Below are 24,444 nucleotides of genomic sequence, written 5' to 3' on the forward strand. Positions count from 1 at the left end.
GAACGCGTTGCTGCGCCCTTGACAGTGATGACACCAGCCACGATTCCGCCTATGCATGCTACGCCGTTGCGAAAATTCACTAGTAGCTTGAGGACGTTGCTCCGCGGTACGTGCATGTGACGTACGTCAGTGACGGTGCGGCGAGTCATTTTAAGAACCGGCCGCTATCAACTCCATGAGCTCACACAAACCAAGCGTTTGTCGGTCAAATGGCTAATTTCAGCTACTAGGCATGGCAATGACGCCTGCGATGGGATTGGAGGCTTTGTCAAACATCATGCAACTCTTTCAATCTCCGAGGGTCTGCCACATTAACTGTTAAGAATGTGTCAGGTATGGTGGATGTTCACAAGACAAAATTACCGAATGGTGCACTAATTCACCGGCCAAGGCCTGACGTGCGGGTGTTCGCGAAAATAAAAACGAGCGACTGGGATTCCGTCCGGCCCGTGCCTGGAATTCAATCCTGGAACTTCTGGCAGTGCACACGCGTAAACGCACTGCGGCACGAATTGTTGGTATCAAGAACGGGAGCGTCCACAAAGAAGCTACTTCGAGACTCGCTTCCCCCAGCGTCTGTGATCAGTGTAGTGCAACAAATCTCACAAAAATATGATGACAAAGAATTGTGAAAACAATTTTACACAACGGGTACCCTCCAGTCTTCGCGCTTTATGGCCCGTGGGCACATGAAGCTAAGCTTAGGACGATAAACGCAGTCCCACTCCGCTGTGTGAAACGGTTCGCAGTTTTTCTGCATTATTAAATAATCCCGACACTGCAGGTAACAACGCACACACTCAAACGTCTAAGTTTGTTTGATTGAGACTTGTGTGTGTGTGTGTGTGTCGTTACCTGCAGCTAAGTTTTTTTTTATTGATATTTATTGTACACCAGCTCTTTTTCGCCCGTACATTTATTCCACTGAGTTTTTATTATCCGTCTGAAGGCGACAGCGCACGGAGGGAACAGACCTGACTTTCGGGCCCGGCCGGCGCGCCACGTTGTTCACACCAACGCGCGCCGGAGAGCCAGGTGGAGCGCGCTAGGGTGCCCCGACGTCTGAGATAAACATGTGTTACAGAACCCCTGAAAATAAATATAAAAAAAAAAAAATTTAAACAGTCTGCTTGGAACACCCGCGTCAAAACAAAAAACAAACTAGTTATACGCGAAAAAGAAAAAAAAAACATTTAGAGCAATATTGACGGCGCAAGACGCGATTTAGTCGGCAGTCCCCTCCTTTCCACTTGTTTTCTCTCTCGGCATTTCGGGCGCGTGGAGGAGAGGTGGATCCGCTTCGCCTTCAGGTTGAGGTGGAGAGAGCGAATTACCATCTCGTTGAGCGAATGACCATTCTTTGACGTCATGGACTTTGCGCGCAGAATTTCAAATAAATATCTAGCCGTCAATATTGTTCTATTTTCTTCCCGTAAACTTCACTTTTGACACGCGTGTCCCCACCAGACAGTATAAAAGAAACAGTTTTGTATTATTATTATTATCAGAGGCCTTTCGATCGCTCCGGACCGCTCGCAATTTCTTCTACTCTTATACAAAAACGCACTAAGAATTCTTAATTAAAAACTCATGTCCGCCTCTGTGCCATCAATTTGTTTCTTTCTGACCACGCTCGTGTATTTTTAGATTTTGTAAAAATAATTAATTAGGGCTACGGTATACCTCAGATTGGTCATATTTCTAGCTTTATAACTTAAAATACACAAAAACAATGCAACATGTATTTGCAGATTTTGTTAGTACCTATCACTAGCCTTAATTAGTGTGGGAGGGTTTCAAAAAAGCGAAGGTCTTTTTTTTTATTAAGTTTCAACATAACATGTAATTATTAAAATGGCCCCATCTGAGCATTTCTCACAAATTTATTTTGCTTTTCAGGGCAATCATATTTCGCACCACTATTAACAAGATACAGGAAAACACGCTGGTAACGTTTGAAAGTTCTGGTGTTTATAGATGCGGAGAAAAATAAAAAATAAGCAAGTATTTGGCGGAAGGTTGCAATTTTTTTCTAGAAAAATAACAACGTCCACACTTAATGATAAATATTTTGAGCCAATCGTTCTTATACTTAGTTTGTGAGTAAATATTTTTGAACCGGTAATCACAACAGTTTTTTTTTTCTTTTTTTTTAGAGAGAGAAAGAGGTACTTGAAATGCCAACTTCGCGCAATCCGCAGAAAGTGCTTGGCACTGAGGGTGTGCTTCTAATTTTTTTCTGCAAGGACAACATTATTTTTGTCGCTAAACAGACTTTGGTTTTTTTTTTTTATAGGAATTGAATCTACAAAATACTTTTTTTTTCTTTTTAAAAATTAAATTGGTCATCGCACATGGTCGGCCGAACTTATCAGAAAACACCCTGCTCGGTCTTGCGTTCGGTCTAGAGGCAAGTTCACACATTCGCGTTTTTTCATAACCGCACACTAGCACACGGATGCCATTTATCGGGGAGGGATACTTCCGTCTATAGTCGGTAAAGTGAAAGCTCCTCCCACCTCCTTCAACTTCAGCAGAGCGAACGTTGAGGAGGGTGCGGCCCCCTTTCCAACCTTCACTCTGCCAAAGTAAAAATGGGGAAAGCTCCCACCTCCCCCCTCCCCCTCCCCGAATTCTTCTCCTGTCACCAACTATAGCGTATAGCCAATCTAAAGGGCTCTTCGGTGCTTGCGAGATTAACTCTTCGCACTAGGATAAACAGTCGCTCGCGACTTAATTATCTCGAGCCCGCGGCGAACGAATGATACGTAGAAAATGATACCTACGCAGGCTGGAATTGTTCCGGGGCTAGCCGACAGATGGCGCAAGTGTGTTAAGCTGTTACGCTACTGTGTGAAGCGGCCTGCTTCTGGCACGCTGGGCACGACGCGCAAGTTCGTCTGCCCTTTGCGCACCCGGTGCGTTTGCTTACCCGCAACCACGGTGCCCGCAACATGCGCCCACTTGCCTTTCTTTCACCCGATCTCGAGCTATGAAAGCGCCCCCTCGGCTGTCTCGCCATCGCGCGTAGCGCTCTCCATGTCGATTGGCGCGTCCTTTCTTGCCTTTTGATGCACCAAGGACGCGTGGTTTTGACCATATGCTCTCCACACAGCCGGCTCACCGGCGCGTCTTTCCTCTTGACAGAACACGATGGCGGACGAAGACGTGGTGATCACGGGCTTCTCGGCCTACTTTCCCCAGGCCAACCACCTGGCCGAGTTTCGGAAGAAGCTCTACGATGGCGTCGACATGGTCACCGACGACGAGGCACGCTGGCCCAGAGGTACGTCGCGACGAACTATCCGCCCGTGCTCCGCGCTTATCTCCCAACAGCGTCTCCCTGACAAAACTGCTTGACGGGCCACGGAGCCACTGCGAGACGGCTCCAATGCTTAACTCAGTAAACGCTCTTCCCTACATATTGTAAAAAGAAAAAAAAAATCCGCCGCGAAGCACGAGGGCGATTGAAAAAATGAAAGGTTACAATTTTCTTTAATGCCGAATTAGAGCGCAGCTCTTGAGGAGGAGGAGGGAAGGGTACAGAGGGGAGATTATGCTCCTCCTTCCCCTCCCCCTTTCCGCTAATTTTAGCGGGAAATTGTCGTTAAATTTTCCGCTAAATTTACCGGGGAAATTGTTCCGCTAAATTTGCCGGGGAATATTTCCCGCTAGATTTAGCGGGAAAGTTTTTCCCCTAAACTTAGTCGGGAAATTTTTTCGCTAAGTTTAGTGGCAAATACTTTCCGCTAAATTTAGCGGGAAAATTTTTCCGCTAAATTTCCGCCAAGCTTAGCGGAGAAATTTTCCCGCTAAATTTTTTTCCGCAAAATATAGCGGGTAAATATTCTCGCTAAATTTAGGCGCCCTGTGACATAACTCGGGACCCTCGTGACGTCACTCCTGACCTTCGTGGCAACACACAACGTCACGTCTGACGTCATTAAGGGAACGTCCCGGAATGCAAGGCGTACGCCGACACCGATGGCGACGACGACGGCGACGCCGCTCAAGCCGGAAACGGGCGACTAAGAGCTGCGCACTAAAAATTATCCGCCTTGTGGCTAAATATTCACCTTCTTGCTGTAGAATTTATTTGAACCAAAATCTTTCCAAACCCGAGCCTCTGGCGGAATAGTAAAACCTCGGCCGATTTGCAAATAATCTGCCACTCGTCTATCCGACGGAATTATGCATGCCCAACGCCGGCATCGGTCGGGAACGCGAACGGCGTCCTTCCTTCTGCAATCATTTACATTTTTTTTTTTTGCGACAAAATGCTTTCTTGCGCTTTGCACAAAGTCTTCGATAAATATTGGCACCAGAGACAACCTCAGATCAGAAAAACAATGGCTTGTGCAGCCTAGTGCTCTGTTCCCAATAGCAAGTAGGGCAGCTCTTTGCAACTTCCAGCGATAGTGGTACCGCGGTGTGAAAATTGCACTCCTTAGCTCCTGGATGATCGGTTTCAGAATAAAGGTGCTTGCCTATACCTTCCCGACATGAAAATGAAGGCTCCAATACTGCTCGTATAAAGCCAAGCTAGAATTACACGCCGGAGACCCAGCCTCGTACTGCTGTTCTGTAATAATAATAATTATTATTTTTATTTCCATCCTTTATGATGGTGGGGCCCAAGAAAAAAAGCTGCAGTGAGCAGCTTGACGAGTCCCTGGACCCCTACAATGGACAGCAGGAAGCGTGCGGGAAAACAAACAAAAAGCAACATAATACCGTGCTAGAGGCAATGATGTAAGAAATCAGAGCACAAAACTAAAAATACCTTTTGCAAACGTTAAGAGAGAAAATGATCACGCACAAGCATATGATAAGCGCAAGTCTCTAAAGGTTAGACTTTCTAGATGAATGTTATTGCTGCTAAAGCTGTTTAACAAATGCGGGAGTATGGAGCTTATCATTTGAGAGCCATAATTTGTTCGCTGCGTGACCATCTTCATTTCTCTGGGTTACGGGTAGGATATGGAGAAGCTTTCAACAGCGACGCAAGGCTTTCTAAGAGACATGTACCTCTTGTTTTTTCACTTTTACAACTAGTAGAAAGCCGATATTGACATAACTTGTGAATAGTGATTATTTGAAAGTTCTTAAATAAATCAGCGGTATGAAAGTCTCGTGCCACGTTACATATACATCTAAATATTTTCTTTTGCAACATAAAAAGTTTTAAAACATTGTTAATTGTTGACGTTCCCCAAACAAGGTGGCAATACGTTAAGTGGGAGAAAAATAATGATTTATAAAGCAATAATTTAACATTTGTTTGTAACACAGATCTGTATCGACTTAGAATCCCCAATACTCGAGCTAGCTTTGGGATAAGATAATTTATATGGCTATCCCCCAAGACATACCCTCACTAAAAATGACTCCAAGAGTTTTAAAACAACTAAAGATTTCGATTGGAGTACAGCTAAAAGTGTGTACTTTAGAGAGCACCACGGGCTTGTTTTTTGGTCGAAAAATCACAGCGTTTGTTTTATGAATATTGCTTTTCAAGGAGTTGCTTTCTTCCCAACTTTTTATCTTTGATAGGGCCAGATTTGCCATATCGATTAAATAGTCGCAAGTATCGCAAGAAAAAAAATACGCTCGTATCATCCGCGTTGATCACGAATTTCGCGTGCTTATTTACGTTAACGATATCATTAATGCATAAATTAAATAGAACAAGTCCCAATATGCTCCCCTGTGGGACCCCTGGCGTGGGCGTCAGGGGTCCCGCTTTGGGAAGTCTACGACGATCATCCAGATCAGGGGTCTCCAAACTTAGTTCCCCGAGGGGCCGGATTGGGGATCTGTCGCTGCAGTCTCCACGGCCGGAAAGTAAATGAGGAAATACTAAATAAATAATCCTAGGTAAGCACGGAAACACACAATTAAAAGATAGAATAAAATCAAAAAAATAATCTTAGGTGGATATTGTCACGAATGAAGGTGACGAAAGGACTAACCGTGAACTGAAAATAAATATCTAATCGGCGAACTTCTGCCAAGCAAATAAAGAACGAACGTCGAGACAGCAGAAAAGCGTGCGGCGATTTGGTGGCGTAACAGCAAGCGAGAGAGAGACTGACCGACTCGACAAGGACGCGGACCGCTTCTTATATAGTCTGCGTGACTATCTAGAAAATTCGGCAAAGACGCTTCGAGCGTCGCGCGATCGGCGCGAGAATGAACACGCACTTTAAGAAAGCAGGAATAAATTATAAATGGTGCTTCCTTGACAGAATAAACACGAATCTTCTAGAATTCCCTGACCGAGCGTTGCTTTCTCGGCCCTGCGGGCGGCATTATCCCCCCCCCCCCCCCCCCGCCCCCTTTAAAAGCGCATCGTCCCGATGCAAGGCGAAAGGAAAACAAAAATGGCAAAGAACAACAAAAGAATGTGGTGAGCCGAAATAAACACGCAGCGTCACAATCCTAACCCGCGTAGAACGGCTTGAGTCGAAACTACGTGAACAACTTCGGGTCGTGACTAGCGGCGTCCTGCTAGTCGGGTTCCGTCGGGGAGCACCTCGTTGTTCAAGTCCCCAAGGCGGCGAATGACCTCGTAGCGTCCGAAGCAGCGTTTTAAGAGTTTCTCGCTGAGTCCGCCGCGGCGAATGGGCGTCCACACTCACACCCTGTCTCCGGACTGGAACTCCACGTCGCGGCAACGAAGATTGTACCGTCCAGCGTCGACACGTTCTTGGTCTTGCATACGGGGTCGGGCGAGCTGGCGGACTTCTTCGGCTCGTTGAGCAACAAGCTGATCGTCATTGGTGCCGTCGTCCGTCGGGTCATAGGGCAGCATGGTGTCTAGCATCCTCATCACCTATCTGCCGTGCACCAGCTCAAAAGGTGTTGTCCTAGTGGTTTCCTCAACTGCCGTGTTGTACGCAAACATGACGAATGGCAACACCTTATCCTACGTTTGGTGTTTCACGTGCATGTACATCGAGATCATGCCGTCAATGGTCTTGTTTAATCGCTCCGTCAGCCCGTTGGTCTGTGAGTGGTATGCCATGGTTCGGCGGTGGTCGGTGTGGTTAGGGCGGAGTATCTCATGTGTCATTTGCGTCCTGAACGATGAGCCTTTTTCTGTAATCAGGACTTGGGGAGCGCCGTGTCGGAGGACAATAGACTCAACGAAGAACTTGGCTACTTCCACTGCGGTTTCCGACGGGAGTACTTTTGCCTCGGCTTACTGCGTTAGATAATCAGTTGCCACGATTATCCAACGGTTTCCCGGCGTCGACTGCGGGAAAGGTCCAGTAAATCCATTCCAATCTGCTGGATCGGTGCAGAGTGAGCCCGATCAGCTGCAGGAGGCCTGCTGGCTTCGTCGGCGGTTTCTTACGTCGCTGGCACTCGTGGCACGATCATGTGTAGAGGTGGACAGTCTTCGGGAGCTTGGGCCAGTAGTAATTTTCTCGGATCCTCGCCAGAGTCCTGCTGTAGCCAAGGTGACCAGATGTTGGGTCGTCGTGGCAAGCTTGAAAGATCTCTTCTCGGAGACCAGTAGGAACTGCGAGAAGCCACGTCGATTTGCTGGCCCTGAAGTTCTCTTTGTAGAGAATACCTCTTCGGACGGCGAATCTTGGCAGGGCACCTGAGGAGGCTCGAAGAATCGCAGCCCCTCGTCTTTTTAAGTGGTCGATCAGTGAGCGCAGCTCAGGATCGTCCCGCTGGAGCGCTGCCCTGCCGTTCACCACGACTGGCTTTATAGGGGCGACCAGGTCACCCGAGGCACCGTGAGCGCGCCGCATTTGCTTTTCTTTATTTAGTACTTTCTCTAGTTCGCTGAACCGCCACTGCATTTTTGGGCGCTGTAGCTTAACACGCTAGCAGACGCTTTCGCGTGTGTATCTGTGCGTGTCCGCTCTACGACCGGCGACGTTTTGAGGATAATTGGCTGTATTTTAGGAGCTTTTCTCATCATTATCCCGATTGTACGTTCCTTAAAGAGCTACAAGCTGATATAGATCGCCGTTCTTCTCTGGTCAAACGATAACAAGCTTCCCCTAAACTTAAACCAAATTCGCTACCTTTCACATGACTGCCTCCCACCAACCTTCGACCCCTCCAACACTTTTCCTGAGCCGAGTGGAGATGCCAAGAACAACGCATATCTACCGACTAGGTGTCTTCATCGACCAGCATTTCGATGTGCATCCCTGTGTCCAAACATCATGTCCGGGGAAAGGTGAGTCCCCTTCGTTTCGTCGTTCGGTCCACAAGAAGAGCCAGTCCCGATGTGCCCAGATTGCTGTTTACAGTGCTGGTGTTGCCCATCCTGGAGTTTTGCTGCTCGGTGTGGGATTCGGCAACCAGGCAACTTGTTGCCTCCTTCGAGTCGATGGAACGTCGCGCTTCCTACCTTATTATGTGGCATTCACTTGGCCCCCGAACACCATCCTATCGAGCACTGCACCTCCTCCGTTCAGTCGGCAGGGACCCGCTTCAACATCGACGTCAAGAAGGCACCACGCGGCTCCTAGCCACTTTTCTGCTATCGGACTCCTAGCTTCCTTTTGCCTCCTCCCTGCGGCGTGCTCGCACTGACGGATTTCAGCCCCTTTTAACCCGTACGCTTCATCACTAGAACTCCTTCGCACCCCGTGCAGTGCAACTGTAGAGGTCTCCCCCCCCCCCCCCCCTGCCCCACGCCAGTCACCAGTTCACCACCAATCGACAGTGTCTCACTTCGAACATTCACCAAGATTGTCACGGCCCACTGGCGGAGCATCTAACTCGATTTATGTTCTCTCACAACTCACGGACACTCTTTAGTTATGTACCGGCTTTAGTTGTTTATTATTTTCATTTTCTTTTTCTGACATAGAAGCACTGTGGACCCCTTGCTACGGGCTAATGTCCGCTCACAGTTGCATTGCTCTCCTGGGTTGAACCAATAAACAAACAAGCAAACAAGCAAACAAACAAACTGTGATGTAGATAATCACTTTCCCTGAACCTTCTCCTCACGGTTAAAAGTGTACAGTCCTGCAGGTATTAAATAACTCCACACGAATAGGCGTTTTTTGTTTTGTTTTTTCTGAGGAACGTTTGATTACTAGCTTAGATGCGAATTAATGCTGACGTCAGGACTCGTTCATGAAGCGCTATCACCATGAAAGGACGCGGGAACAGGCTCTTTTCTTGGAGTGTTCGCGTTTGCACGTGCGCCCCTGTGTGTGGGTGAACTGGCGACGCTCGTGCGAGCTGGGGCAAGGGGGGCTTTGAGAAGAGAAGAAGACAAGGACAGCACGTGCTGTAACCTTCTGCGGCGACATTCGAAAATCAGCTTCGCTGGTAAATAGACGTGTTTTTTTTTCTTCCCCCTACCCGCGGAGTCCTGTCTGGTTTATTCTTCCGTCAGCGACCATCAGCTGCCTCCGTCGTCGGGTCCCGGCGCAATCTCGAAGAAAGAACAGCTTTACTGGCGCAGTCGGCAGGATTGCGTCAGCGGACCCCGGCGGCGTGATCTTCACAACGGAATCGGCGGACAGCGACTTGACGTGGCACTGGTGGAGCCTTCTAAAGAGAAGACTGGACCACCGAGCAGGGTTGCCACTAGGTTTAGAGTCAAAGTAGCCAAATCACGTGCAGAAAGTAGCCAAAAGTAGCCATTTCGTTTGGGATTTCGCCGAAAAGTCGCCACACCTAGTATGTACAATATAAAGGTATTAAAAACAGAAAAGAAATAAAAAAAAAACATTATATTAAACCTTTATAACTAACAGTCTTGAGTTTACTGCACACACGTGCCGGCTGTACTCGGACGTATCACAAGTTCACAAGCGTGAGGGTGAAGCGCTTCAATTGCTAATATTGCATATATCAAACACTGCAGCGAAGTTCTAGAAGATTCTGCTGGCCCAAGAATAGTTTACAGTCATTTTCTGAAGCACTTCATATGTAACCGTGTATGTATGTGATGTTCTCTGCTGCAGACGGAGGCCAAACTTTATTCCTAGGATGGACTCCAGAAGGTCAAGCTTAATCTTATTGCGAAGCTCCGTGTTGGTCAGCGCTATGTGAGAGAATAGTCTGCTTCGGCATTTGGAACCGGAAGTGTCAGAAGTTTGACGGCGTCTGTGGTTTCCACGTCTCTTGGGGTTCAGGCAAGCCAGCGGGAACGGAAAGAGCAACTAAATATCAGTGCGTCATATTTTAACCAGACGACGCGGAAACCTCTTCCACCCAGGGCCGGCCTTAGGTCAGCAAGCGCTCTGTTCAAACTGCGGACAGTCTTTGGTCCTTGGCTTGCTACTGGTCAGAGCCTCTAAAAGCTTCCTTTTAGTCGAGATACAAAATATAAGTGGCGCGAACCGTTTCAGTCATTTATAGAAGTAGTTTTTGTAAGTATTTTAGATCTGAAAAGAAACAAATGCAGTTTATAAAGTCGGGAACAAGAAATTACCCGTCGACATACCCGCCACCACGCGGTGGAAAAGGCAGCGCATACTAGAAAGGTGTAGTGGGATTAGGCACCAACGAGCGGCGAGCGTAGAAAGGTCCCAGATGTAGGCGGCGGCGCTGCGGTCGTGTACGGGCTCGCTAGGATCCGACCGGTTGCAAGCTTTCCGAAGGCCTTCGGCGAGAAGGTTTGGCTTGCGGTTTGCCCGTTGGCGGTATGGCAGAGCGAAGTGGTTCCCGTTCTGTACTGATCTTTACCCCGTGTTTGCGTTCGTTTGTGGCCAATGAAGTGTCATGCCTAATTAGTGTTTAATCGCGCAGCAAATGCAACGCGAGCCGCCCTGGCTGCCCGCTTCAAACAGCCTATCCAGGACATGCTTTAGTGGCGCCCTCTCGAGCCGTCGACACGGAGTGCGGCAGCCGTGGGCGCTCTCTGAGCTCACTACTCCTCCTCTAGTTCACGGCCACTCAAGCATGAAGGTTATTTTTTGCTTGTTTTTGTAATTTTAATTTGCCCATAACTTTTAAAATAAAGCGAAATTAGAGAAAAGGAAGTTTCATTAAGTTACTATTTTCAGTGCACTCAGGTTCGGTGCAAATTAAAAAAAAAATAGTAAAAAAGACCTTGCAGGGCCCTTTTAAACACAGAGCTCGTCTCGTTCGTGGCAAAAGCAGACCACAGTAGTCGGATCTCCGCTTCCAGCTCATTCCTAGAGGTTCTGAGAAGGTGCGAAGGCAAACTAAAAATCTCCCGGCAAGCATTGGACCCCATTACAATCTCCGGCCTGACTGCTTGAAGCCTGCGGAGTGCAGATGTTTCTTTAGGATTGCGCGTTTGCACTTGACTCGCCAGTTTCTCCAAATACTGAAAGCATCGTACTGCATCGTAAACATAGATGCACAGTAGCTCCTGGGCAGGCAGTCCGCTCGAAGCAAGCCGTTCTGACAATGCCGTCCCAAAGTCAGCTTGTGCAGGGTCCAGGTAAATGCTCTCCATGCGTCTGTATTATTTTCAATCAGTCTGCCCGTGTCCAGCATTTAAAGGTGCATGAACCCAACTTGCAGAACAAGTAGAGTCGATTGCTGGGCTAGTTGGTTTTGGAATTTGGAATACATTTTAGCGCTCAAAAAACAGGGACAAAGAGGCGAGAAACAGAAAGCACACTGTGCTGTCTGTTTCTCGCCTCTTTGTCCCTGTTTTTTGAGCGCTAAAATGTATTCCAAATTGCAGAACAAGCCCGTTTTGGACCGGAAACGTGCCTGTGCGATACTGCTGAGCGCCATAGCGGATCGCCGAAAGTAGCCAAAAATTCGCGAAATCGCCAAGCGTAATTTTCAGTAGCCAAGCACCCCCAAAAGTAGCCTATTTGGCGAAAAGTAGCCACCAGTGGCAACCCTGCCACCGAGCTCCTTGAAGACTGGACCACCGACCTACTTCGTGGTGACAGAGCTACATCGGACCTGATGCCGTCCCACTCCAGCGAGGAACGCCTGAGTCTACAGCTCGGACATAATTTTCGTGCCTGACTATTCTGAGCAGCGGGCTGCGTCTGTGATCCAGCGGCAGTCGTTGACCTTACGGTAAGGTGATTCTTTGACGTGTGCCCGCCATGGATACAGACAGTGCAGAGCGGCGGATGCCGGTTCTAATGCCCGAGCAGAATAGGGGTCGGAATAGGGATGTTGACGGGCCAGGTGAATCGTCACCTTCGAGTGGATTAGGGGCAAACTCGCAGACACAAGGGGAGGGGAACGGAGGAATCCGATCAGACAGCTTAATTGAAAAGGAGATAGAACTAGTGAGGGAGAAAGAACGGCTGTTACGCCTCGAGCTAGAACTAGAACATCTACGCTCAGAAAACCGAAGGCGAGCCAGTGGAGGCGGCATGGAGTTCAACCTCCGAGATGAAGTTTTTCGCTTTTCGAGATTGATGAAGAGAGTGCTGACTCCCATGCCGTCGTCCGACATATTAGTGCCGAGCTGGTTTTATGGCGTAGAAAACGTCTTCGAGACATATGAAGTCCCTGAGCGGCTCAGAGGATATCTTCTGCGACCTTATTTTACGGAGAGCATGCGTGCACTAGTGAATAGGGTGAACACGGGTGAGAGAAGTGGGTATGGTGCGGTCAAAGAACGGGTCTTGTTAGAGCTCGGACTGTCTCGGGCTGAGGTCTGGAGGCCCTTTATTGAAACCACCACTTCTCTCAAGGAAAAACGCGAGAGCCCAAGGCAGGGCATCGTACCGGAAAATTATCGGGTGAAGTGTTTTAAATGCAAGGAATTGGGGCACTATTCCCGCGAATGTCCCCGGACGAAGACACCAGAAGAACTTCTGTTTCACAAGAAAAGAGTAGACGCCAAGAATGTCACCGTGGAGGAAGATTCCAGTCGTGAGCCCGACAAGGTGACGACCGAGGTGGGCAAGACCGACGGTACCAACTTGGACAACCAAGATCAGAAGAGGTGGGACCCATCGGTCCGCGAGGTGCCTCAGATTCTGTTACAAGCCGACGACACGAAACGGTCGTCGAAGAACAATCGCTGCTGCGTGTCTGTGCAGGCGGACGTTCACGACAGAAATGAGCTGAACGTCTCGCGTGCCTGGAGGACGTCCCAGCGAGCCGAGGATGACCACGACGAGCAGGTGAACGTCGACGACGAAAGGCCGTGCACTTGGCCTGGGCGGCAGGCGTCCCGGCGATCTGAGGACGACCCATGTGTGAACTTCGACAACGTCTTGGCCGGTCCCGACATCTTACCTGGGTTGCACAAGTTCCTACAAGCCAATAACGACGACGTTGAGAACGTGGGCGCCGGTTATAAAGAAGAACCGAGGGTATCTTCTGGGAGGCGGAAATGCCGGCAAGTCAAAGATGACGACGGCGAAAACGTGGACGGCGACGAAGGACCGAACTTATCGTCTGGGCGGCAGGCGTTCCGGCAAGCCGAGGACGACGACGGCGAGAACGTGGACGACGAAGGACCGAGCTTATCGCCTGGGCGGCAGGATGACCATGACGAGAACGTGAACGTGGACGACGAAAAAGAACCGGATATTTTGCTTTGTTGGCAGACGTTCTGGCAAGCTGATGACGACCACGGCAAGGAAGTGGGTGTCGACAAGAAGTCGGACATCTTGTTAGGGTGGCTGACGTCACAGCCGGCCGGTGAAGGTGTCAGGGAAAGCGGGGACAGTGACGAGGACACCGTCTTCGAGATGAAGATGTCCCAGATTATAGCTAAGGACGCCGATGAAGACTCGACCACCTGCCAGCCGGCCACGTATGAGAGAGCTGGGAGTGTAGAAGACGTCGACAACGGCGACCACCTGCGAGGCCCTTTCCTGATTCGTAAATCAAGACAGAGTATAAACTGTCGTCCCTCTTGCGCGGAGAAATTCCGGAAACAGCTACACACCGTCCGATTCAAGCCCCGCCGAAATCTGGGTGGCTTGAATAACCTGTCGGCAAAGAGGCCTAGGCTAGGAGGCTAGATGCTGCGCTATAGTCTCGGCGCGAGATTTGTCGCTGCTTTGGAGCCTTGGCGGGCACAGTAAGAATCACTTTACTGGTGTGTGATCTGCATTTTGGTGTAAATTTTTTTGACAGTTTGGATTCTGACGGGTTGAGTCACAAACTCTATGCAAGGTGTGTCTGATATGCGTACGCGTTTGAGTTTAGTTGTTATATATTATTTTTGACATTTTGGGTCTAAAAAATATACTTAGTCGGGAGGTGTGAGAATCTGCCCGCTATCACCGTGAAAGGACGCGGGAACAGGCTCTTTTCTTGGAGTGTTCGCGTTTGCACGTGCGCCCCTGTGTGTGGGTGAACTGGCGACGCTCGTGCGAGCTGGGGCAAGGGGGGCTTTGAGAAGAGAAGAAGACAAGGACAGCACGTGCTGTAACCTTCTGCGGCGACATTCGAAAATCAGCTTCGCTGGTAAATAGACGTGTTTTTTTTTCTTCCCCCTACCCGCGGAGTCCTGTCTGGTTTATTCTTCCGTCAGCGACCATCAGCTGCCTCCGTCGTCGGGTCCCGGCGCAATCTCGAAGAAAGAACATCTTTACTGTTTTTTGTTTTGTTTTTTCTGAGGAACGTTTGATTACTAGCTTAGGTGCGAATTAATGCTGACGTCAGGACTCGTTCATGAAGCAGACAGGCGGGAGCCCACCAAAAGAAAGAAACCGCCGTTATCATTTTTGCCACTGTGGTCTCATTGAAAGAAGGGAATTTAGGAAAACATTTAAGATCGGTTATAGCTCGTAATAGGGCCGAGATGACAGAAATAAATAAAAATAACTCAGCATTTTTTATACAACGCTTTGGTCTTTTTGTTGTACTGCTATTGATTTTGCCTTTCCTGGTCCGGCTTGGTCGAAACAGCGCCTCAGCTGAGACCAACTTCAGAAAGCACTGTCAAGATTTGAACGCGCGAGCGCTGAGACGAGATTTCTGCAAAGCAGTGACGAGGCAAATAAAAAATCTGTCAGAAACATGAGTCATACTATTGTATTGTAAAAACATGGTCATAGATGTTTTGCGTGTTTCCCAAGAAAGCAAAAGTACTGGGAACACACTCTATCATAGAAAGGATGGCTACTACGCGACAGTCCAAAATATGCAAGAAACATGGCCTGCAACGCTTCTCCGCCAATATGCAATTGCTTTTACCATGTTCCGTAGTGCGGTGCGTGTGACACCGTGATGATGTAGGCCCACCGGTGCTACTGCTGCTGGCCAGTGTGGGCTCGCCCTCGCTGATCAATTGGCCAGGGCTGCTGCTCTGGACGGCATCTCCGGCACCTATACAAAGTTAAACACACACGATATGTACACTGAAACAGTTTCCTGCATCGGCATGTGAAATACTTTCTGAATAAGCTTACCATCTCAGTAATAATGAAACAGGATTGTGTGCTTACCTTCAGTGGTGAAATATGCTGGTATTGCATGACGACGCAGCCTTCCTCAATGAAGAAATGCAGAGGGCTTGAAGTGCCTGGAGCATACCGCCCGTTCCCGCAGCTGCTGTGGTGCCTTGTTCTGTAGGCTTGTGTTCGGCAGAACTGAACCCAGACCCTTCACCTGAATGTGAAGCAGTGTACTACTTTACATACCCTGGGCTAAAGTGGACATTTAAGAAAGAAACAAGATTACACAATAATGTTAGCGATAAACTAGTGACATCGTTGCACTTGGTCTCCCGTCTGGGTCCAGCGAACGCCATGAGCGCGGAGCACACCTCTGTGCCCATGAGGTTAGATAAATCCACAACGCAGACAATTACATTACTAGATTCCCGAGCACAAAATCTACAGCAAGTAAACCTGATAGTCGCCAGCATGTTAGAGGGACGACACCAAACACGTTTCAAGCAGAAAGAATGTTTTAGTGTTTTTCACACCATAATATGAAAGTTCGTTAAAACTGAAACGTTCAGTCATTTTCTCTTATTAGGTTTTTGGGGTCACGCAGCCGTTCACCAGAGGTCAAGTAAAGCCACCACTAATATCTGAGATTAGTTTCGTCTCGCGCAGCTTGGAACGAAGATTGGCCCAAAAATGCTTGATCAATGGGTGCCTATTACTAAGTGAGCATGCATGAGGGCCCATAGAAGAGGTCAAGAACTAACCAGACATCACCCGACAACGGACATCAGGACATCAGACGTAGTTGCAGCGGACACAGCTGCTACAAGTTTCACCTTGCAGAGTCCACAGGACAACGATGGAGTGTGATGCCAGCGGTGCAGTCATCACTTGGGCATCGCGCTTCCGAGTAGCGTCTCTTTACATGGGGCAGGCTCATCGTACCGACGAACGGAGTTTTGAACGCGCCCGGCGGGCGCTCAAAGACAAAAACCGCAGAACGGCCCAATAGGCTTTAACTAGTACAAACCGTTTTGCACTCGGACACGTCGGAAAACTTAAGACCACGAATTCGTTAAACGATTGCAAAGTGAAAGTTTGACGGGAGCTACAGAAATGCGGGCACGCTGGCAAACGCAAACAATGCAAACACGAGGCGCATCAGGACTGCGAACTTCTGCCGACGGCGAAAAATAGCGACGTTGTAGATGTCACAACGAGTATGCAGAACATAATACATATTAAACATAACCTAAAAAATCACCCAACTGAACATGCTTAATCTAAGTTATTACGAATAAATAATACTTTGATTAAAAGCAAACTATATTAAACACCGAAAATATCTCTTTAATATTTTATCAGCTTAGTGTTTGGCCGCGCAAAACAATCGCGCTGCGGTAGCGCGGCCTCCAGGGTGATGACGCTGACGATTGGTTTTGGGTCACTTCTTTGCTTCACTTTCGCGACTCATATGAATTGACCTTGCACTGAGTACGACGACGAAAGGGGCGGTGCAGGAAAACTTTGCCCCTGTCGATGACGATATTGCTTCATACACAGTAGTAGATAACACCGGCGGAAATGTTCCAGCGGCCACCAAAACACGCGGAAGCTCGCTGTCATCGGCGTAGTTTTTGAAGGACGTTGCGTTGAAAATGTGATGACCGTCACACGATGATTCCCCGCATGCGTTGGCGGGCCACACACTCCAGGATGCAAGGACCTGGATAGCAAACAAGAGCTGGTTTAGCTGTGGCCGCATCGTTGCAGTGCTGTCTCACCCACTGAGTACGACGACGAAAGGGGCGGTGCAGAAAAACTTTGCCCCTGTCGATGACGATGGTGCTTCATACACAGTAGTAGATAACACCGGCGGAAATGTTCCAGCGGCCAGCAAAACACGCGGGAGCTCGCTGTCATCGGCGTAGTCCTTGAAGGACGTTGCGTTGAAAATGTGATGACTGTCACACGATGATTTCCCGCATGCGTTGGCGGGCCACGCACTCCAGGATGCAAGGACCTGAATAGCAAACAAGAGCTGGTTTAGCTGTGGCCGCATCGTTGCAGTGCTGTCTCACCCACTGAGTACGACGACGAAAGGGGCGGTGCAGGAAAACTTTGCCCCTGTCGATGACGATGGTGCTTCATACACAGCAGTAGATAACACCGGCGGAAATGTTCCAGCGGCCACCAAAACACGCGGGAGCTCGCTGTCATCGGCGTAGTCCTTGAAGGGCTTCCTTTCCTTTCAACACTTCTCTCTAGTCCTTGAAGGACGTTGCGTTGAAAATGTGATGACTGTCACACGATGACTTCCCGCATTCGTTGGCGGGCCACACACTCCATGATGCAAGGACCTAGATAGAAACAAGAGCTGGTTTAGCTGTGGCCGCATCGTTGCAGTGCTGTCTCGTCCACTGAGTGTGTGAGGTAATTCACCTCTCGTATCGGTTTGGCCGACACGAGGGAAGAGGAAGAAGTGAATAAAGGGTTTTTTGCGTGCCTGACTCCATGTTGAAAGCTTGCCCTTTTCCCACATCGAACATGGTGTCAGAAGTGGGATCGGAATACTACCTGTTTTAACCCGTCAGCTCGCGAAGCAACCGGCTCCTCTTCAGACGCCGAAGCGACCGCTAAAGCAGCTGCTACGGGCAATATCTCGGGTCAAGTTCAAAGTACGAAATCGGACACCAGGATCGCTAGGTTGGACATTTGAGAAAAGGTACATGGAAGTGACGTAATGCAAAGGAGGAGCGTATCCTAGCAACACTCACGTGGCGGCTCTGCCCACTTTGACGCCGCTACGTCATCGCAAACTTGACACCCGTCACCCGTTTCAGCGACGTCCGGAGCCAACCACCGACGAGCGGAAGTAGCTACGCATTCCCTGAGGCGTCCCTACGCGCGGGATACGGGGTAGGATTTACTACGACGCGGGGAGCAGTTCCTGCGTTTAGCGAAGGAACGGCAACCAATCCTGTGCGTCGCCGGCCGTCGCATCTGTTCTAGTACAGGTAAAAGTATTGAAAAACAATCAAAACCTTTTGGGCGTTGTTAAAACAAACCGCTTTTTTGTACCCTTTTGCAATACATTTAAGAATTAATTGGAGAGAAAGTTGTTCCAATATTATGCGGGATGTGCGCTACGCGCCTTCTTCAAACCAAAATGTCGAACCACGAGGAGCCGGGTGTGCCGAGGGCAGCGGAGGGGACGGCGAAACCAACGGGGAGCGCGCGAGTGACGGCTGCTTTAGTCAGAAACAATTTTTTTATCTTTCGAGAACTTGCTATTGCTGGATCGCTAGGTTGGACATTTGAGAAAAGGTACATGGAAGTGACGTAATGCAAAGGAGGAGCGTATCCTAGCAACACTCACGTGGCGGCTCTGCCCACTTTGACGCCGCTACGTCATCGCAAACTTGACACCCGTCACCCGTTTCAGCGACGTCCGGAGCCAACCACCGACGAGCGGAAGTAGCTACGCATTCCCTGAGGCGTCCCTACGCGCGGGATACGGGGTAGGATTTACTACGACGCGGGGAGCAGTTCCTGCGTTTAGCGAAGGAACGGCAACCAATCCTGTGCGTCGCTGGCCGTCGCATCTGTTCTAGTACAGGTAAAAGTATTGAAAAAGAATCAAAACCTTTTGGGCGTTGTTAAAACAAACCGCTTTTTTGTACCCTTTTGCAATACATTTAAGAATTAATTGGAGAGAAAGTTGTTCCAATATTATGCGGGATGTGCGCTACGCGCCCTCTTCAACCAAAATGTCGAACCACGAGGAGCCGGGTGTGCCGGGGGCAGCGGGGGGGTCGGCGGAACCAACGGGGAGCGCGCGAGTGACGGCTGCTTTAGTCAGAAACAATTTTTTTATCTTTCGAGCACTTGCTATTGCTGTGCTCAAATAAGAATGTTTGGCGCAACATCTGTGATAATTCTTTCAAAGTGGTCCAGTGTTTATATGGTGGTATGTTAGTCAGAGAATATATATATATATATTTTTTTTTCCTTTCGAAATTTAACTATTGTGCTCAAATAAGACCAGGGTGTTCAACAAGATATCTGTGATATATACTTAAGATTGCCCAATTGCTTACATGGTTCCAGTCGATGCTCAGTTTTACTTCCAAGAATGAAATATTACATTCCATGTTATCACACTTTTAATCATGAAGTCACAGGTTTTTCTTTAAGAAATAAAGCAATTTCAAAACAAACTACATGTGCACTGTCTTGAGATAACACAATCACCTAACTTTGATGAAGTACCATAAAAGAGGTAATAAAATGGAGCAGAAGGCAAGACGCTTTGAAGCATTTGTAAAATGAAACAATGTCCATGACAACAATATCCCTGGTTCAATCAGCAACTAAGAAAGCAATCTCTGCAAAAGCAAGCATTTCTTTCTAGAGGTAGTCTAAATTATTTCTGAGTTCTTTGCAGGGGCAATCCAGATGACCTGTTGGTCTGGCAACTAAACCTCCGAACCGTTTCTGTCACTGTCGACGGCGTCTCGTGCCTTCTGCTCATAAAATTAAAAAAAAAGGCTGTATCGATTTCACCGCGATGCACTCGACACGTATCTGGAGGCAGCACGCTGGCTGTGCGACGAGCTTCACAAGGTGTAGGAGCTGAAGAGAGTATGTAGCTTGTGGACGGCCATGACTGTGGAGCAGGAAGCGAAGTGTGCACTTTACGGCTTCTACGGGGAGGGCTTCACTGAGGGCAAGGATGTGACGGGGTCCTTGGTGGTCAGGACCTCAGTCGTGGTGGCGAGAGGTCCCCTGTCGCTGGCGGCGTCCGTGCTGGGCACCACCGCAGCGAGGGCGCTGAGGGGCTTCCCGACGGTGTCCCTGGCGGTCGGGACTACCGTCGTGGCGGCGGACCCCTTGCGTGTGGCGCTCCGCACGGGCACGTCTGCGGCAGGTTCCGAACCGGGCGACAAGGCGCTGCCTCAGAGCCTTCCCCCTGTCCGAGAGGCCGACCGGAAGGCCGACCGGAGGGCCGGCAGGAGCCAGCCTCTTGGGAGCCGACGCTGACCTCTCCGAGCTCGGCTCAGAACCGTCCGAGCTCGGCTCAGACTCCAACGCTGACTCTTCAGGGTCGGAGTCTGACTCCGGTTCTGGCTCGCTCGATGCAAGGCAGATGTTGTGGAGCACTGCACATGCCGAAATAATGGCGGTGGCTGTTGAAGGGTGGTAATACAGAGCCCGGTGCTTTTGCAGACCCCGGAATCTGTTTTTCAACAGCCCGATGCAGCGCTCCACAACAGACCTGATCGAGGAATGCGCCTTATTAAACCGGCCGCAAGCGGTGGAGGTCGCGTGGTTCCCGGGGACAGGGGTGATGAGCCAAGGCTCCAAGGGGTAGCCGCTGTCACCTGCACATGTAGAGGATGGAACATATTACATTCTTTACTTTTTAAAATAAAAGGCAAGAAAACAGCTGTGTGCAACTATGTCAATTATAATGTAACTTAAGTGTGACTTAAAAGTGTGTTAATATTTCTGCACTACAGTATCAGTTTACATTATGATTAATTAGCACCAGCTTGCCTGCAAACTCCCTGTTATTTCATGGAACTATGTGTTTTCCTGGGGGGTTGTATGGGATGTGTGCACGATTCCTTAGGGGTGCTGTGTTGTATGCAAGTGCATTATTAGGCCCTTGCATCCGACAGATAAAAGCTCTGTTGCTTTTGGGAGTGTGGCCGTGACCTTAGGCACGGGCAGAGCAGAACACGCTGGCCTTGTCTTTGGCAAGCAAGGGGATAAGGCGCCAGTTCGACGAACCTCTTTCCTAATCCTCGGTGGAGTTGGAGATGGGGAAAAGAGAGGGGGTGGTTAGATTGGAAAGGAGTCAGGTCCTGTTAGGACACGGAGGGTCTAATACGAGGAGCTATATAGGCAGACCGAAGAAGAGGGGTCAGGAAAAAGAATCCAGTGTGTGGGACAGAGACGACCCGAGGACAGATTTGGCGAGCCCCAAGTGGCCAAGGAGGAATTGATCCCATTCCGTACAAACTGACGACCGTCAAAGCGACCAGGCGAGCCTCCAGGTATCAGTGAAAGAGCTCCAACTCCATGCAAAAACCAACCAGCAAGAGGGTACAGGCAGACAGTAACAGTGAGTGGGCCGAACCGGACAGCGACTGGCACTGCGGTCGCATGCCTTGCATAGTCTATCACTGTCGTGAGATTGGTGTAGTGTGGCTTTCGTAGCCTGCAGAGTGTGAGAGTTATGTGGACATAAACACAGATTAATGGCCAAACTTTGGGTGTTGTCTCACTTCAAGGAGTTCCAGCCACTTTGTCTGTGTGCCTCACAACGAGCACAGTACGTGTGGTACTGTGGCTTTCAAGCAGTGGGAGCCACCGTGTGCGTAAGGAATGAATTTAGTATGCTCACTAAGCAGGAACCGGCCGTCGCGTGGCAGCTGCCCTTGCTCGAGTTGGTTTCGGAGCCAGGAAAATTGCCCCACGAAGGAGCCGTGCACCGACCCGGGGTACCGTGGGTCGATGCACATTATCCGGCAGTCGGCGTCACACACCTGAAAGTGAGAGAGATGTTGACATGTAATTACCTGAATCCACAAGTCGTAGATTGTACTTATGGTTCACAAAGCAGTCGCAATTTCAGAACCTTTTAAGTTATTTTGTCTGACACATGCATGTCAACACACCTTCCTGGATGCAAGGTGTGTTGCCTTGAAACTACCTTGAAACAAAAATAATGTTTTTTTTTTTTTTTTTACGGAAGCTTGCACGTTTTAACAGACAAGTATTATTTTTGGGAGAAGAGTCTCACGGCTCACATGCTACGTAGAGCACACGCTCGCGCAGTCGTGAGACCCCACAGCCCGCAGTCATAAAACGGCATACTTAAACCGTATCGGCAATACGTTTTTTTTTTTTTTTCTACAGATTTGGGGCGCGTTTTGACAACGTAACATGAGTGTACTTACCACGATTACGTTGAGGGCGTAGAAGTACTTGCGGCACCAGTACGCCGCCTTCGTGACGGTGGGGTCGTTCTTGGACGGGCCGACGATGCAGACCATGGTCCCGTCCACGCAACCGATGACGCCGGGTATCCTGCCGAGCAGCCTGAAGCCCTTCTCCGCGTCGAACCTCTCGCTCGGCGTCTCGGGGAAGTGGATCCAGCCACGCTGGACCCCGAGACGACGCACGATAGCGACGGACACGGCGCGGACCGCAACGCTGACTGTCTTTTGGTCTCGCGCTACGTGTTCGTCGCTCGCCACCATGCCTTGGAAGCTCCCCGTGCCGTAGAAGCGCAGTGCACACAACACTTGAAGCTCCACGGTCATGACCGTCCACGAGGTACGCACTTCCCTCACCTCCGGTTCCTCGCGAAGTTCGTCGCACAACCACCGCACCACGATCTTGGGCAGGCGGTATTGCTTCCGAAAGATCTCCTCCGGGAGCTCGAATGCATCGCGGTGTTCCCGATACAGCCTTTCGGGCGAAAAAGAAAGCTCTATTAAAGAAAAAGACGAATTGACGAGACGACGACGCCTCGCCGCCGAAAACATGCTGCCAATGACACCTAGTTCCGAGCAAGTACCTTTTGAAACGTACTCGGTACAAAACGAGACGTCATTTTGTTGTCACGTCCGGTAGCCGACTCCGCCCAGTTTTGCCGACTCCGCCCACATTTTTCTAGGGAAATTACGTCACTTTTGTTTCCAACCAATCAGACGTGATGACGTCACTTCCGTGTACTAAAAAAAGGTACATGTACAATGTCGAACCTAGCTATCCTGTGCTCAAATAAGAATGTTTGGCGCAACATCTGTGATAATTCTTTCAAAGTGGTCCAGTGTTTATATGGTGGTATGCTAGTCAGAGAATATATATATATATTTTTTTCCTTTCGAAATTTACCTATTGTGCTCAAATAAGACCAGAGTGTTCAACAAGATATCTGTGATATATACTTAAGATTGCCCAATTGCTTACATGGTTCCAGTCGATGCTCAGTTTTACTTCCAAGAATGAAATATTACATTCCATGTTATCACACTTTTATTCATGAAGTCACAGGTTTTTCTTTAAGAAATAAAGCAATTTTCAAAACAAACTACATGTGCACTGTCTTGAGATAACACAATCACCTAACTTTGATGAAGTACCATAAAAGAGATAATAAAATGGAGCAGAAGGCAAGACGCTTTGAAGCATTTGTAAAATGAAACAATGTCCATGACAACAATATCCCTGGTTCAATCAGCAACTAAGAAAGCAATCTCTGCAAAAGCAAGCATTTCTTTCTAGAGGTAGTCTAAATTACTTCTGAGTTCTTTGCAGGGGCAATCCAGATGACCTGCTGGTCTGGCAACTAAACCTCCGAACCTTTTCTGTCACTGTCGACTGCGTCTCGTGCCTTCTGCTCATAAAAATAAAAAAAAGGCTGTATCGATTTCACCGCGATGCACTCGACACGTATCCGGAGGCAGCACGCTGGCTGTGCGACGAACTTCACAAGGTGTAGGAGCTGAAGAGAGTATGTAGCTTGTGGACGGCCATGACTGTGGAGCAGGAAGCGAAGTGTGCACTTTACGGCTTCCACGGGGAGGGCTTCACTGAGGGCAAGAATGTGACGGGGTCCTTGGTGGTCAGGACCTCAGTCGTGGTGGCGAGAAGTTCCCTGTCGCTGGCGGCGTCCGTGCTGGGCACCACCGCAGCGAGGGCGCTGAGGGGCTTCCCGACGGAGTCCCTGGTGGTCGGGACTACCGTCGTGGCGGCGGACCCCTTGCGTGTGGCGCTCCGCACGGGCACGTCTGCGGCGGGTTCCGAACCGGGCGACAAGGCGCTGCCTCAGAGCCTTCCCCCTGTCCGAGAGGCCGACCGGAAGGCCGACCGGAGGGCCGGCAGGAGCCAGCCTCTCGGGAGCCGACGCTGACCTCTCCGAGCTCGGCTCAGAACCGTCCGAGCTCGGCTCAGACTCCAACTCTGACTCGTCAGGGTCGGAGTCTGACTCCGGTTCTGGCTCGCTCGATGCAAGGCAGATGTAGTGGAGCACTGCACATGCCGAAATAATGGCGGTGGCTGTTGAAGGGTGGTAATACAGAGCCCGGTGTACTTACCACCATCACGTTGAGGGCGTAGAAGTACTTGCGGCACC

At 49.4% G+C, this 24,444-nt stretch overlaps 1 protein-coding gene across 1 annotated transcript in view; it reads left to right on the forward strand.

The window, feature by feature from the left end:
• Positions 1 to 3,149: 3,149 nt before the first annotated feature.
• Positions 3,150 to 24,444, forward strand: part of LOC8032153 (fatty acid synthase-like) — a 191,872-nt gene continuing 170,577 nt past the window's right edge. Inside the window, exon 1 of the mRNA XM_040206051.2 lies at positions 3,150 to 3,286. Within this exon, the coding sequence (XP_040061985.2) occupies positions 3,154 to 3,286 (133 nt within the window). The 5' untranslated portion in view covers positions 3,150 to 3,153. The remainder of the gene's footprint in view (positions 3,287 to 24,444) is intronic.

The sequence above is a fragment of the Ixodes scapularis genome, unplaced genomic scaffold (genome assembly GCF_016920785.2).
Source record: "Ixodes scapularis isolate PalLabHiFi unplaced genomic scaffold, ASM1692078v2 PGA_scaffold6__148_contigs__length_123643588, whole genome shotgun sequence".
Lineage (NCBI taxonomy): Eukaryota > Metazoa > Arthropoda > Arachnida > Ixodida > Ixodidae > Ixodes > Ixodes scapularis.